At 40.0% G+C, this 12500-nt stretch overlaps 2 protein-coding genes across 29 annotated transcripts in view; both read right to left on the bottom strand.

The window, feature by feature from the left end:
- Positions 1-2695: 2695 nt before the first annotated feature.
- On the bottom strand, positions 2696-4596 carry dcstamp (dendrocyte expressed seven transmembrane protein). Its single transcript, XM_086037799.1, has 3 exons — positions 3505-4596; positions 2836-3171; positions 2696-2746 (listed from the first exon to the last, which is right to left on the bottom strand). The coding sequence occupies exons 1-3, from the start codon at positions 4531-4533 to the stop codon at positions 2696-2698; spliced, it is 1416 nt and encodes a 471-aa protein (XP_085893925.1). The 5' UTR covers positions 4534-4596.
- A 1996-nt stretch (positions 4597-6592) lies between these two features.
- The window catches only part of rims2a (regulating synaptic membrane exocytosis 2a), a 146446-nt gene continuing 140538 nt past the window's right edge, over positions 6593-12500 (bottom strand). For 27 of the 28 annotated variants that reach the window (XM_086039304.1, XM_086039293.1, XM_086039291.1 and 24 more), the window contains 5 exons: positions 9898-10039; positions 9691-9803; positions 9487-9588; positions 9261-9400; positions 6593-9167 (listed from right to left, as the gene is read on the bottom strand). In XM_086039304.1, coding sequence (XP_085895430.1) covers positions 8964-9167; positions 9261-9400; positions 9487-9588; positions 9691-9803; positions 9898-10039 — 701 coding nt within the window. In that variant the 3' untranslated portion in view covers positions 6593-8963. Of the gene's footprint in view, positions 9168-9260; positions 9401-9486; positions 9589-9690; positions 9804-9897; positions 10040-12145 lie in introns of all 28 variants that reach the window. The other variant, XM_086039303.1, reaches the window with a different exon arrangement.

Below are 12500 nucleotides of genomic sequence, written 5' to 3' on the forward strand. Positions count from 1 at the left end.
ACATGATATGACTAACAATTTATAGAGAACAAGGGGTAGGACTGGATAATTTTACTACTTCTTCCTACTCCTTTTGAACACATAAACTGCTGAACTAAGACATAATATATACATATCTTTGCTTTCATTTGTGTTTTTATATCTTTGATATGTGTTTATATGTTCAATCAATCAATCAGTACTGCAGCACTGTGAAAAAGACATGGGCCACCACCACCCACTACTTGCTTTTTGTTCTAAAGCGGAAGTCAACCCAAACATATTTTTTTCAAGAATATGTTCTATGCAAGCCCGCTAGTTGAAACAAGGCATTCTGATAAATATTGTGTTAGTGGAATAAGAGATAATCCACCTGTTCTTAGACATCTCTGGGGGCGGCCATTTTGCCACTTCTGTTGACTGAAAATGACAACACAACTACCCAAGGCTCAGGTAACGACCAATCACGGCTCACCTGTTTTCTGAAGCTGAGCCATGATTGGTCGTTATCTGAGCCCTGAGCAACTTCAATGTCCTCTTCAGTTGACATAAGTGACAAAATGGCCGCCCCCTGAGATGGCTAAAAAGGGGTGGATTTTGCTGTTAACTCATATTCCACAAATGCAATATTAATCAGAATGCCATGTTTCAACTCGTGGGCCTGCATAGAACATATCCAGGAAAAAAATATGTTTTGGGTTGACTTCTGTCTTAATGACATTGTTACCTTCCGTGATCAGGGTTGAGTCAGTCGTATCAGCCCCAAACCGTGGTAAGGGGCGAACTAACTGCAGTCAGCGTGGTGGACAAAGACAACGAGGCGTCAAGTAGCTTAGAAATCTGGGTTCTATTTATTTTTGATCTCCTTCTTTTTCCCTCCTACACCATCACTTCCCTTACGGGTTTTCTCCCGCCACCGGCACACGTCACACGCCACTTAGCTGCCCCAGACTATGCCTGTAACAACATTTTGGAAATCATTCTCCACTTAGGTCCTGTTTACAGTTTAATGCATTCAGTAAATCAAATGAAAACATTCATTCATCAAAGAATTCCAAGAATTCATCAAATTATAAAGTAGCAAATAATTGAAATGACCAAAAGTACAGATTGCAACCAATAAATGTTGATAAATTGGTACTATGAAAGTCAAATACAAAGCAAAAATGCTCGATTATCAGTCATACAAAGAATGCAAAGCTACAAGTGTCCCTGCTGTATGACACACCTGGATGATGTCAATGCATAGTGACAGTACTGTGCAAGTGAAATGAGGGTTGTGCTGTAGCGCCGTTCACTGCACATGCAAGGGACATCTGTCTTGGATAATGGAAGTACACAGTCCCTGTCTATGCAAACACACACACACACACACACAAACACGCAGGTTTTCTCTGTTTTGGCTTATTAAAAAGCTTTGCGCTTTTGATATAAGAAGAGTCTCAAGGAAACTGCTTATGTAAGAAACACACAGGGCAGTTACGCTAACGTATCAATTTATGTTCTTGTCAGTTTTTATTAGTGAGAGCATCTTTCTCCTGTAAACTGTTTAGATGTTTGTAGTCCAGAAAGGTAATAAGTTAAATCAATTAAAGAAGCAGTCATGTTTTTGGCTAGAAACTCGGAATGCATAGTCATAGATGACCACAATGTATACCACCACCTAGCATACATAATGTAGGAGCATGACTAATGTATACAGGTAATTCCAAAAGCTTCACATATTTTGTATTGCTACTGTATGTTATGACTAAGCATCAGATATGTATAGTGGATTTAAAATGTCTACACGCGCCTGTTCAAATGTCAGGTTTTTGGGATATAAAGTATATATTTAAAAAAATGTTTTCCGCCATTAATGTGCCCTGTAACCTGTACAATTCAAATGAAGAAAATGCGTTGATCTTTTTAAGAGTAAAAAAAGTTTAAGAATAAAAACAAACAACTGTACAGTAACGTTGCTGCTTAAGTGCGCGCACAATCTTGTAACTATCACGTGGCTGTGTTCTGAATTAACCAAGCACACATCTACCAACATGTCAAGTGCCTCTGATTGACCTTATTGTTTTTTTTTAGATGTTCTAATAGGATTTTCCTGATATTTTTCCTTTCTAGCAAAAGCCTGAAGCTTTTTTGCTAACACTATTGTCTTCATCAGAGGCAATTTAAATGTGCTGACTCCCAGTTAACATGAGTTTGGCTGCTTGAAGTTCATCCTGAGCATGCTCACATCCCACTTATAAATGAGTGTACAACTTTATCATTATCTCCATCGTTTTTTTAAAAATCCATTGAGTTGTACAGGTTATAGGCCACATTAATTGGGAAAATTTGAAAAGATTTACCTTGGTATGATTTGATGAAAATGTTTTTGTTTTTTTTAATAGCAGTATGTAGACTTTTTATATACACTGCATAGGTACACCAAGTTGTTCAACACAAACAAGTTGTTCAACACAACAGAAACATATTTATATATAACAAGTTGTTCAACACAAATATTTATATATATATATTTATATATATACATATACACATATATATATATATATATATATATATATATATATATATACAAATATATGACATTTCATTAATCATACCATATATATATATATATATATTATGTATGTATATATATATATATATATATATGTCGCACACACATACATTTTAATGTCAGTCACTGTGTGTATGTTTATGAGGAAAACTTTCCTCACACAACGTTGCCTTCTTCTGGGAAAAGCAATGGACACCAGAAATGTGGCTGGTATGTGAAGACAAAAAAAAGAAAGAGATTATCATCTGACCTCAGGATTTTCCCCCCTCAGTTACGCATTATTTTGTGACTCCTACCTTCGTGATGAGTGATGTAAAACTGCTGCTGCTTTCTTTCTCTCGCCTCCTTTTCAACCTCTTCCTCAGAATTTTGCCATGCAGGTACTTGATCCTCTCCTCTGCGGCAGTGCAGTAGAATCTCTCACACACCATGAGCCTAATCTGGACCAATTTGGCTGCCACTGGGGCCATAACAAGCAAGGTCAGCAGGATGGCAGACAGTGGGACCACAGAGTTGTTGAGCAGCAGTTTGGGTTTGGGGAGGCACTGCTTCTCAAACAGCGTCACAGAATAAGAAAAGTCCTTTTGGTGGTTCTCCTCAGCCAACTGTACACCGATTAAGGTTGCAATCCCCTGGAAAAAGCAAGTCACTTTTAATTATTTAATCTTCACAGGTAACTAAATTGATATAATTTATTCTTATTTATTTGGCTGTCTGAGGGAAATTACACAATTGTTATTGCATCATAAGGCATTAAAGCATGTTTGGTTAGCTGAGTGGGTTTTCAAATGCATCACTATGAGGAAACAACTGATGACAATCCGCTTAACTTATGAAACCTAATTATAAAAATGAATGAGTGAAATAGTGGCGTACTGTGTGCAAGTATGTAATTAAGTGATATGCCAATGTTTAATACATATAACGTTGTAACTTTTGACTCATAGTTTAATTAAATGACTTACTTTGAGGCTCATTAACAGAGGGACGTGGAATGGTTCCATCTCTGATAACTTGGTTGTTATAATAGCAACAAAACAGTACAACAAGGCATCCACAGTTATAAATACAACCCAAACAACTAAATGGGAGACGACCGGAATGCCAAATTTTAGCAGAGCTTTTCCCTCCTTGACGGTGGGACGGAGGGAAGGGAGGGACGGGTAAAGCTTCTCCTCCTCTGACGTGAGAGGAAGCACGTGTTGCTTTCCTTCCTCCTTCTGCTTCTTGTCGAAATCAATGAATTTGTTGCTGATGAAATTGTTTTTGTACTTCATGTCACTGCGGTAATTTCTTGCATGCAAGGTTATAAAGATCATGAGCATCAAGACGCTGATGATAGGATAAACGCATTCCTTCACAGAGGAGACCGTGTTTATAAAGCTCACTGCATATTTGACACTTTGATTAAGCTTCAATTCCGCTTGGGTGAGTCTCTCCCGAAAATTTTCCAAGTCCACTTGGGGGGAAATCTTGAGCTGGGAGTCCAACTTGACCACCCCGAGATCCGTCACCCCTTGCAAAACGTCAGCCAGCCATTTCAACATGTCCACATAGTTCCTGAAGGGAGCGATGACTGATGCTTTCTTGGCCTTCAGGTTACAAATCATGCTCCGGACCAAACCTGTGAGGTTCTCCAAAGTGTTGCGAATGTTGCCAAAGACAACTACACTTGTCCCAGCGGTTAGCAGCAGACTGCGACTCTTCTTGGTGAAAAGAGATATGACAAATAGCGTGAACAAGCATCGTACTCTCTGGGACAGGAAGAGGGCAAGAGTCAACAGCACCCCGTGGAGGGCGGCAATCCCCCCGGACGCTGCCGGGTCGCAAGGTAGATTATAGAGCAGGTACAGGAGTAGTAAGGCACTGAGGAGGAGACTCGGGAAGACACACATGAGCAAGAGGACGGTGGTTCTCCTGAAGCCCTCTCTGTTACTGCTGGTGAAAACATCCACAGCCAAAATCCTCATGCCAATCAAGCCCTTGATGGTCATTGTCCACAGTCCTACAAATTCTAACAAAGAAGCGCTCTGCGGTGAGATTCATCAAATGGCTATGCTGTGTATTAGGTTGTTTCTGAAGTACAACCCTGAGACGTGGACCCGTGCGTCTATTATTATGTGTGTTGTTTGTCGTCGCCTTAAATAATGCTGGAACAGGATGTGGCTACAAACCACAGTCATTCGTCACAGTACTGTACAGTCATTTATTTGTCAAACCAAAAAGGAGGAAGCATCATGGATGAGGTTGATGTGGGTGTTTGGACGGGTGTGGAATGACATTTGGCCAGTTTTGTTCTAGAAAGGTGTGTATTCTTTGAAAGTCAGGATGATTGAGTGATTAATTGATTGACTGATTGAAGGATTTTTTTTCAATGAAGCACAGAAGACCGCACAATAAAACTTACCGTCGCTCAGTCAGGCATCACCGAGGATAAAAACACAAAGTCCCAGGGCACGAAATTGATTTGAACAGTAATCGATCGTAGTAAATTTCTAATATCATAAACTAATAAGAAAAGTGTATTTTAACCAAACCTAAGCAGTTCTCCAAATATAAATTAAGCAGAAGCAATGGTATTACTATTACTAGTATATATATTGTATATCACACGCACTTAGACTTTAAATACTTTTCCATGCCGTGTTGTATGCGCATAAAGAGGCTAAGAAATAGTTGGTAATGATCGCCAATGGCTCACAGCACAAATGACACGTGAAATAGAAGGCAGCCAAAACTACTTGTAGAGAAACAGATGGGAGCGCTGCGTCCTTGAGAGATATTAAACTACTTTGAGATCTTTAATCCAGCGGTGCCTGCTCACGTGCACGACAGAATTCAAAAGACTCAATTCCATCTGAGATTTAGGAGACTTTTTGCAGAAGGCTGATGCTGAGGAATGCAACAATCTTGCCAGCAGGTTACAAGTCATACTATTTAACTCTGCTAACTTCTTGGGGAAGTGGATGGAACATGAAGTGGACAGATTTACAGTGTGTTCTGTGGCTTTTCAAACACTGAGCAATTATTTCGGAATAATTATTTTCTCTAATGTCTCCAATCTGACATTGTCTTGGCTTCTTGGACAACAAATTTACTACAGGAGCTCCCCAAAGCTGGGCATTAGGTCTGAATGACATGAGGCTAGCCATGTGAGTAGTCCATAGTGGTAGTAGTATTAGCAGTCCATTATGAGAAACGTCAGGTCAACCTTTGTATATTTGCCGTATGTACACCAAAGGCCTTTAAAGTTATTTGAAGTCACTTGAGCCTTCTTAGCTGGCGGCAGTAACAATAAAAATGTGACTCCTGCTTGCTCCTCTTCAAATATTTTAATTTGAAGCTATATATAATACAAGAATCAGCAGCATTATGCTTTTAAGATAAAAAAAAAGAAGCCATACCAAACAATTCATATATTTCTAATAAACACGAACACAAACCACAAGTACGAAAATGTACTTTTTAATTCCTTGTGTACTAATAGTTGTGGCCATGTAATGCCTGCCAACCTAACAAGTGTCAAGTCTAAAACACATACGGTAAATCTGCTTATTTTTGAAACCGTGTCTGTGAGTGCCCTGCCCAACTGTTTTTGTGAATTGTGGCTACTTTACCGAATTTCTCAATTTGGGGTATGTCTCTGGTGACATGTCCATGCGCCACATACGCACAGTATAGTCTATACAATTCTGCATGCACGAATTAAAATGCTTTTATTGTCTTTACAGACACTCACTTTTTTATCCCCACTTTGGGCTTTGCTTCATCAAATAGAAGCAATCAGTCAGTCGCAGCGTAGGCAACTCACCAGTGAGATGGCTACCACTGAATCAGCTTTTTTGCAACAGACATTCCATTCATCTTATTACAAGAACGTGAGCATAGACATGTTCTTGAAGTTATTATAGGTCAAATCCCTTTCATGGTTGCTTTGGACCAGTGGTCCCCAACTTTTTTTTTTTTTTTTGCATCACGAACCGGTTTAGATAAGTACTTTGTACGTGCTTTGTTTGTGTTTGTGCTAAAACTACAATCACGCAACAATCAGCATTAGTGTAATATCATTTTTTTATTTTTAATTTGAAAAATAACTTACATAAATCTCTGTACTCAACCATACTTAACCAAGACATAGCCTTGGCTTTAACACATTGCACAAAAAAAAGAGAAAATCAAAAGGCATTCAAAAGGATAAATAACATGTCTTTTTCATCATGTGAGGCATTTTTCCTGCTCCAGAAGAGTGTCATCACGGTATTGTGTTTGTTTAAAATCTGACATCTATGTATGTATGTACAATGGAAATCAAAAAGCAAATGTTATACTGCAGACTTGTTACAGCGACAAAAAATCCTTGGACATTAAAATTTGATATCTCCATGTGGAAAAGGAATAATGCCCCAGTTCATTTCCATTCAACATACTGCAGCTATACGGTTCATTAACCTCCCAGACATGAGACGTTTTTATTATTACCAAAAAATAGAAAATAAAAAATAATCAGGTCTTGGCTTCTGGAAGAAAACTAACAAAAATATAATAAAATCAATGTCATTTTCATTAAAACAAGAAAAGAAAACATTTTCTGTGGCAATATTCCATATTATTTGAATTTGTGATTAGCTCATCTCATAAACAGTGCTTGTATTGAACTCCAGCAACACTTCTCTTCTTTTTGCAGGTTTGCTGCCTCTTGATTACATGTAGACCTTTTGCTGTACCAATACAGAATATTTTTGCATGTTTGTCAACAATACTGAAATAAAACACACTTGTAATCACAACTTCTCAACCCCATTAAGTAGAAAATATTTTCCTTGTCTCTTTTTTTCCTCAATATCCTCAAAGAAAATATGACCTTGGGAGTGGAATGTTTTGTCAAAAACGTCAATAATTGGTCATTGGATGACTGAAAACTAATTTCGTGGAGCGTTGGATTCAACATGAGGGAGAAAAATGAATGACGTTGACATGCACTGTACAAGAAACTGCAAAAATTCCAAATATCATCTTATATCAAAACATGCTGAGTTACTTTAAGGTGTGCCCAAGCCATGTTGCAGAGAATCCTTTTCAACATGCTTGTTAAAGAAATCAAATTTGAACTCAATTGCATACCAAAACAAAATAGAACTGTAAGATAACCAGATCTGGACCAGACCAAATCTGGACACTACCAGGGGACCTTGGTAGAAATGAACAGTGTGAAGTACCCTGGGAGAAGGAATAAAAAGAGAAACATGTACAATTTTCACATATTTGTTATCTGAGCCTTTTTACGATGAAATGTCATTTACATTTATTGTCATTATCACTTCTTTTTTTTTTTTGTCATAAAACATTTTCTGTTAAATACTGTACTCCAAAATGTTCCTTTTGTTTCCATTATTTTAATGACTCATGAATGGTCTAAAGACTGATAAACAATGACTTTTCTCTTAATCACGGTGTTGCATTCACTCCCCTTGAAAACCATGCACTAGTGAAATGCATCTTTAAAAATAATAGGAAATTGTTGGAAATGGCTGATTTGTTTTATTTCTTTTTCTTCATCTTTTTGCAAGTTACAGCCTCAAGAAAAAAAACAACTTTTTTTTAGTACTCAGCTAAATTTGTATTCATGCAAATTAACTAAAAAGGGAAACTATATTTTTCTCAGGTTTTTTTTCATACAATACTGTATATCAAAAGAGAAAGAATGAAACAAAGATGGTAGATTGCACATCTTTTCACTGGGGTTTGGATTACTCATTCTTGGTGATTTGCAGCCACTGCAGTATTACCGCGGATTACTGCTGTCTGGTGAATTTCCAGCACAGTTTGGTTGAGCACATAGACCTGCAGTCTGCAGGCTATTTTCTTTTAGGATTCAAGCGGGGACGAGAGCTCACGCTATGTAATGGTCTCCGAAAACCTCACCTACATACAGCTAGGCCTATTGGCGGGGCATGACCAAGCATCTGGTGGTAAGAACCACCGTCACCCCTTTCAGACATCAAAAATGACAACAGGAAAAAAGAAACAAATAAAAACAAACCCCCAAAAAATGGAAATCAAAGCCAAACATTTATTTGTCATTCGAAAAAAGGGTTTCTGTAGAACTCGTTTCACGGTTCCCAGTACTGACCCCCATGGCTTCGAATTGGACGAAAAACCTGGAAATGAGCGATTCCTCGTGCTAAGGAGTTCATTCCAGTTTCCTTCCAACAGCAAGAACAACATCGCCCGGCAATCCTGGCCGCCAGGCGCTTGCGATGCGCTTGGCCGCGTGTGCAACGTTTTTGCTCAAAACGCAGGATCACATTTGCACCCCTAGAAACAGGCTCAGAAGACACAACATCAAGCATGCAGTGTAACCGGGGGGCGTGACCTGTCATCGCAACACTGGCTGCTACAACAACGCTATCAAGTCCGCACGCTGCTATGACCGCGAGAAACTGTCCAGTGAGGACTGGGAAGCTCTTCTTGTCAGGGGGGCCAGAGTGGGGTCCACCAGCGAGGAGGGAGGAAAGAGCTTGAACCAGCCAATCACCATGTTGGACAGGTCCAGCTCGTCTAACAGTATCTGAACTGCTCCCATGAAGGATTTATGGTCCATGCGTCCGTAGTCGCCCCAGACAATCACCTAAAAAGAAGCCATGCAACATACGTGAGTCAAACACACGGGACGAGCTCAGGCTAGGGAAGGACTTGCGCTTTTCTCTTTTGCTCTCCTCACCTGGAGAACTTTCCCTCCGGGGCTCTCCTCAAACGGCAGTTGCTGCTGGTAAAGAGGATCCAAGGTTTTTCTTGCTACTTTTGTTTTCTTTTTGGCTATGCACACTCCGTTTTCCAAAAGGTAGACCTTGACATATGGTGCTGCGAGGAAAGGGGCCGACAACATGCGTCACTTTGAGAGACCAAGGAAATTGTCGTCATTATTTGTCAACGTGACGCGTTGTTACCTGGCAGTGCCTTGGAACTCGGTTTGCCCACCAGGCCACGGGCTCTTATGACCTCCACCTCCAGCGCTCCTTTCTTCTCCACCATGCCGATTTGGATGTCGCCTAAATAATGATTGACATTTAAAAGACGGGTACAAGCCGCAGGAGCAGAGAGCTCCTCCAAATGTTCGTAAGCTTCCGGGAAAGGAGGATTCTTGTGTTTACCCATTGGCGGCGTAGCCAGCGTCTGTCGTCCCACTAGCTGGGCGGGCCCGAGCCCGTCCAGGAAGTCACTAAACTGGGCTTCTGAGGACAGCCTCACCCCAGGGAAGATGAGACTAGAGCACAAATACATACTTGTTACCATGGAAACAAAAGCAATGGATATCCATGTCAATTACTGAACGATAGTACGAAGCTTTGTCTGCTTACTTTCCCTCGGAGCTGTAGCTGTTCATGCTGCCGTCTGTGGATTCTCGGCTGGCCTGACGAGTCATCCTGCTCCGCATTTCCACCGCCAGGCCCGTCTCTGTGCTCCTCTGGATAGTGCTGCGCAACTTCTTGCCTCCTGCTTCTGTGCACACAATAAAAGACAGCACAAGAGAAAAAAAAAAAAAAAAAGGAGTCAGACAGACGCTCAGTCATTTTGGGCACTGAATACTGCAGTGATGCACAACTAAACACCAAAAACACCTTCATGAATGCACACTCATCCTTACATCAGACAGTATCATCTGCTAGACTGCACTTTTCATTTGAACAACCCACCAATTATTAAACAAACAAAATCAAAAAAAAATTTTAAAAACTGCGGCTTCATGTCACACCGGAAGATCTTGGAGCTTCTCCAGGTATAAATATCCGACATCTGCCTTGTCTGGCTGATCAAACATGACAGCTCACTACTTCCATCAGCCTGCAAACTCTCATATGCTCATATCTCATACCCTGCATCATGGATGGTGCAGGTGTGCCTCAACTAAGATGGACATACAGCTAAAAATTTAGCGCTCTAAGTCTGTATGGTATAAATATATATATATATATATAAATATATATATATATATATATATATATATATATATATAAATATATATAAATATATATACATATATATATATATGTGTGTGTGTGTTAGGGATGTCACCATATCCAAATGTCACGATACAATAATATCACGATATGAACCTCACGATACGATAATTATCACAAAGTTGTGGGGTGGTTGGCGATGTATCACGATAGCTCACGATATTGTAAAAAAAAAAAAAAAAGCTCGTATTAACAAAACATCACAATATTCAGTTTTTGTTCATAATAACAGCACTCACAAAGAAATAGGCTTGGCCAGTCATGCGCTCCTGTCGGCGATTAGCGTGGGTCTTAAACACACGTGGCATTAAATTAAACTGCACTAATAAACTAACCAGCAGAGGGTGGTGGAACTGCACCAATGGAAAACAATTTGGGCTTTTAAACAGATTTTCCGCTATTAATATCGTGACATGATGTCAACGATATACCGTGACAATTTCAATATCGCAATATCACGATGTTACCGATATTACATGCATGCATACACACACACTATGTAAATACTTCAGTGGTTTTAAAAGGCACTGGGGTAAACTAAGAGCTGTGTCTAATGCTTAAGTTAGCCAATTTAGCCACATGAAACAAGCAAAATGTTAGAACCATCCTCCGTATGTTTTTAAATGAACATTGACTTCATAAGGGTATAGTGGATTGTGCGAATGTAGCTAATAGTGCGGTATACACAGTGTAATAGAGTTCACTACCTATACACGCAGTAAAGCGTATTCAAGCATTGATTTGTGTACAGGAATATCCAGGCATCTCGTCAGCCTCGAATGAGCTTATTATCCCAGAGTCGTACAGTATTACGCACGTGCGGAAACAGATGTGAATCCAATGAACCTTGAAATCTCAGTGATTCAGCTCGCCTCATCATCCTGCGCGCTGCAACTTTCAATAGGAGCAACAGTGATAAGAGACTGAATGACGTCTGACTGGATGTCGTCAATGAGTGCCATTTAGAAATAGTAAATTTCTTACTGTGACAACCCTTATGAAAACACAGTCATGTCTGCGTTTATTGAATCAACAATCAATCAACAGTGACAGAGACTGAATGCCATGATATCCTTTTTTGTTGCTGTCCAACTGCTTCATTAGTTTCCCTTTCAGAATTATTAGAATTAAAACTACTCCAACTCATATTGCTGCACTATACAACAACAACAACAACAAACATTGAAAAGCTTGCAAATTGTTGCTTGCAATCACACTCCCAATGAACAAATATAAAATAAATCACGCATTTACTGCCAACAACGTCTAACGTTCCTAATTGCGTATTGCGTTTTTGAATGGCTGCAGCACCACACTAGCGCACAGAGACAAGCATGGTAGCAATTTTAAAAAATTCAAATCGAATCGAAAATCGGGAACTGAAAATCAAAAATCGAATCGGGGCTTGAGTGAATTGTTACATCCCTACTCATTGCATGTAGTAAATCGTTGTTTTCCACGAGTTTCACTACAAACTGATAGTCTCAATGATGAACACAATTTCATGCTGGCAATGTTCACTAAAGCCCAACGGCTAACCGCACACGCGTCTTCTCCTAAAGCGCAGCATCTCTCCGAGTCGTCTTACCTCCATCGTCTTCGTCAAAGGAGTTCATGCAGGGGAAGTAGACTGCCAACGCTTCAAACGATGCAGACAAGCTCAGCTTACTCTGGGAGCGTTGTATACGCATCCCAGCAGCCGGAGCGGAGGAATCATGCCCCTGCCTGCCCATAGCGACTGGCACTCGTCCTCAGTGCAGTGACTCGATTGATCGACAAGTCTAAATTCAACTGATAGAATTTGTGTTGGGTAAATCGATGTCGGCTGTCGGCTAGTCTGTCTGTCTGTAGGTGCCTCTCAGGTTGAGATGTTGCCTCTGTCGCTGAGTCCTGCGCTGCTGTGTGCCTGATGCTCCCTGCAGCACCTCTTTTTTTCTAGGGGG

This window comes from Filicampus tigris, chromosome 8 (assembly GCF_054856515.1).
Source record: "Filicampus tigris isolate MCC_2025a chromosome 8, RoL_Ftig_1.0, whole genome shotgun sequence".
NCBI lineage: Eukaryota > Metazoa > Chordata > Actinopteri > Syngnathiformes > Syngnathidae > Filicampus > Filicampus tigris.

Bases quoted from the DNA above. Each gene is read 5' to 3' on its own strand.
- dcstamp (XM_086037799.1), bottom strand. From the start codon at position 4,533: ATGACCATCAAGGGCTTGATTGGCATGAGGATTTTGGCTGTGGATGTT. The intron at 3,172-3,504 runs GTAAGTCATTTA...TGCTTTTTCCAG, and splicing joins CTCTGTTAATGAGCCTCAAA to GGGATTGCAACCTTAATCGG. The intron at 2,747-2,835 runs GTAGGAGTCACA...TTCACATACCAG, and splicing joins TTACATCACTCATCACGAAG to CCACATTTCTGGTGTCCATT.